The sequence below is a fragment of the Cajanus cajan genome, chromosome 1, assembly GCF_000230855.2.
Source record: "Cajanus cajan strain Asha chromosome 1, NIPB_CcT2T_4, whole genome shotgun sequence".
NCBI lineage: Eukaryota > Viridiplantae > Streptophyta > Magnoliopsida > Fabales > Fabaceae > Cajanus > Cajanus cajan.
The window spans coordinates 26,170,575-26,172,141 of record NC_138517.1 but is presented as its reverse complement, the minus strand read 5'-3'; the positions used below and the strand labels follow the sequence as shown (position 1 = coordinate 26,172,141).

General features: G+C 34.1%; 1 protein-coding gene across 1 annotated transcript; it reads left to right on the top strand.

Moving 5' to 3' along the window:
* Positions 1 to 238: 238 nt before the first annotated feature.
* LOC145953871 (uncharacterized) lies at positions 239 to 1,227 on the top strand. Its single transcript, XM_083067660.1, has 4 exons — positions 239 to 431; positions 519 to 643; positions 812 to 997; positions 1,081 to 1,227. The coding sequence occupies exons 1-4, from the start codon at positions 239 to 241 to the stop codon at positions 1,225 to 1,227; spliced, it is 651 nt and encodes a 216-aa protein (XP_082923786.1).
* Positions 1,228 to 1,567: the final 340 nt, after the last annotated feature.

Below are 1,567 nucleotides of genomic sequence, written 5' to 3'. Positions count from 1 at the left end.
TGTGTAGAATGACTTAAATATAATTTTATGTGTAGAACATCTATTTTGTTGTTATATGATTTAAAGTTTAAATTTATTCTTAATAATTTGAATTATTTGTTTATTACAAGTTTATTGGATGAAAAAATAACATTTGCTCTTAAATGTGATATATGTAACAATTTCTACATTCAGATGGCAGATAGAGGTAAAGGTAGAAGTAGAGGTGGTGGTCGTAAAGCACCTCGTGGTCGAGGTCATGGTGGTGTTGGCCTTCACAACAATTCATGAAGAACCAATTCCCACCTTCGTAGGCGAATCAATTCCTAATACTCATTCTAGACAGGACATACCTTTAACAGAAGAATGTTCATTGACTCCACAATACCCACCTCCTACCATTCCTGAGTTTGGGGATTCATCTGACCAAAGGTTTTGGCTATCCTTGAAAGGCAAAGAGTACGTACATTTTAATTTAAAGATTATTTTTCTAATATAACATTGTTTAAATGTGATATTGACAATATCTTTTTTAATAGATTTGTTCCTGCAAAAGGCCCTGCTGATGTCATTTCAGGGATCTTTAAACAAAAATTTGAGGGCGTGGCCCACTTGGAAGGTTGTGGATGAATCAGTTCGGGACATGTGGTTCGGAGAGTTTCAGGTAATTAAATTTTGTTTAATTTAAAATGTGTTGCATGTAGTTTTTAGTATGTTCCCTAATTCATTTTTAATGCAGAAAGAGTATAAGTGAGATCCACAACATGATCGGGCCATACGAAAGACTTTTGAGCATAAAGGATCAACTCTTCTGAAAAATGCTATACATAAGGTTAGACTAGGTGTCGATAAGGGAAATTGGATCCCTGAAAATTCTCGATCTATTTTGGATCAACATTGGGCTTCTGAAAAATTCCAAAACAAAAGTAATACTGCTAAAGGGAATCGGGCTGTAGAGAATGGAGCAACAGCCTACACTGGTGGCTCCATATCTGCAGGAGCCCACTTTGAAAAATTGGTAAGTTTATTTCATTTTTTATTTATATTTAGTTCAATTTAATATAATTGATTGGTTGAATTGTAATATTTAAATTTATATAGGCGAAGGAGCAAAATCGTCCCCCTACTGTTTTGGAATTAGTGGAAAAGACAAAAAAACTTAAGACTGGAGAATGGGTCAGTGATAAAGCCCACAACATTGTTGTAAGTTCCTCTCCATGTTCTGTTTTATTTTGTAATTTCTGTTGATTTTCCTTTTTGTTTGTGATCAATTTTGTCTTGTGATGTTACTGTTGCTGTGTGTGACTGTTGTTACATTTTGTTAATCGTCACTGATCTTGTTCACTTATTTTAATTCTATGGTATATTTGTTTTTGTGGCCACTTCATTCTAGAAACCACCTTTGCTTGTGGTTTTCTCATCAACCTTTTTTTTTTTCAATGCAAAAACCTTGCTCGTGTTTGACAATAACAAAAAAGAGAGGATTTTTGGAGCTTGCATTAGAATAATTTGTAAAAGATCAATCTTGACAAATGGAGAAATTTGCATATTAAGTTGGTCCATCACGCCTGCAACTACCTGTTCCAGT

Bases quoted from the DNA above. Each gene is read 5' to 3' on its own strand.
- LOC145953871 (XM_083067660.1), top strand. From the start codon at position 239: ATGGTGGTGTTGGCCTTCACAACAATTCATGAAGAACCAATTCCCACC. The intron at 432-518 runs GCAAAGAGTACG...CTTTTTTAATAG, and splicing joins GTTTTGGCTATCCTTGAAAG to ATTTGTTCCTGCAAAAGGCC. The intron at 998-1,080 runs GTAAGTTTATTT...AAATTTATATAG, and splicing joins GAGCCCACTTTGAAAAATTG to GCGAAGGAGCAAAATCGTCC.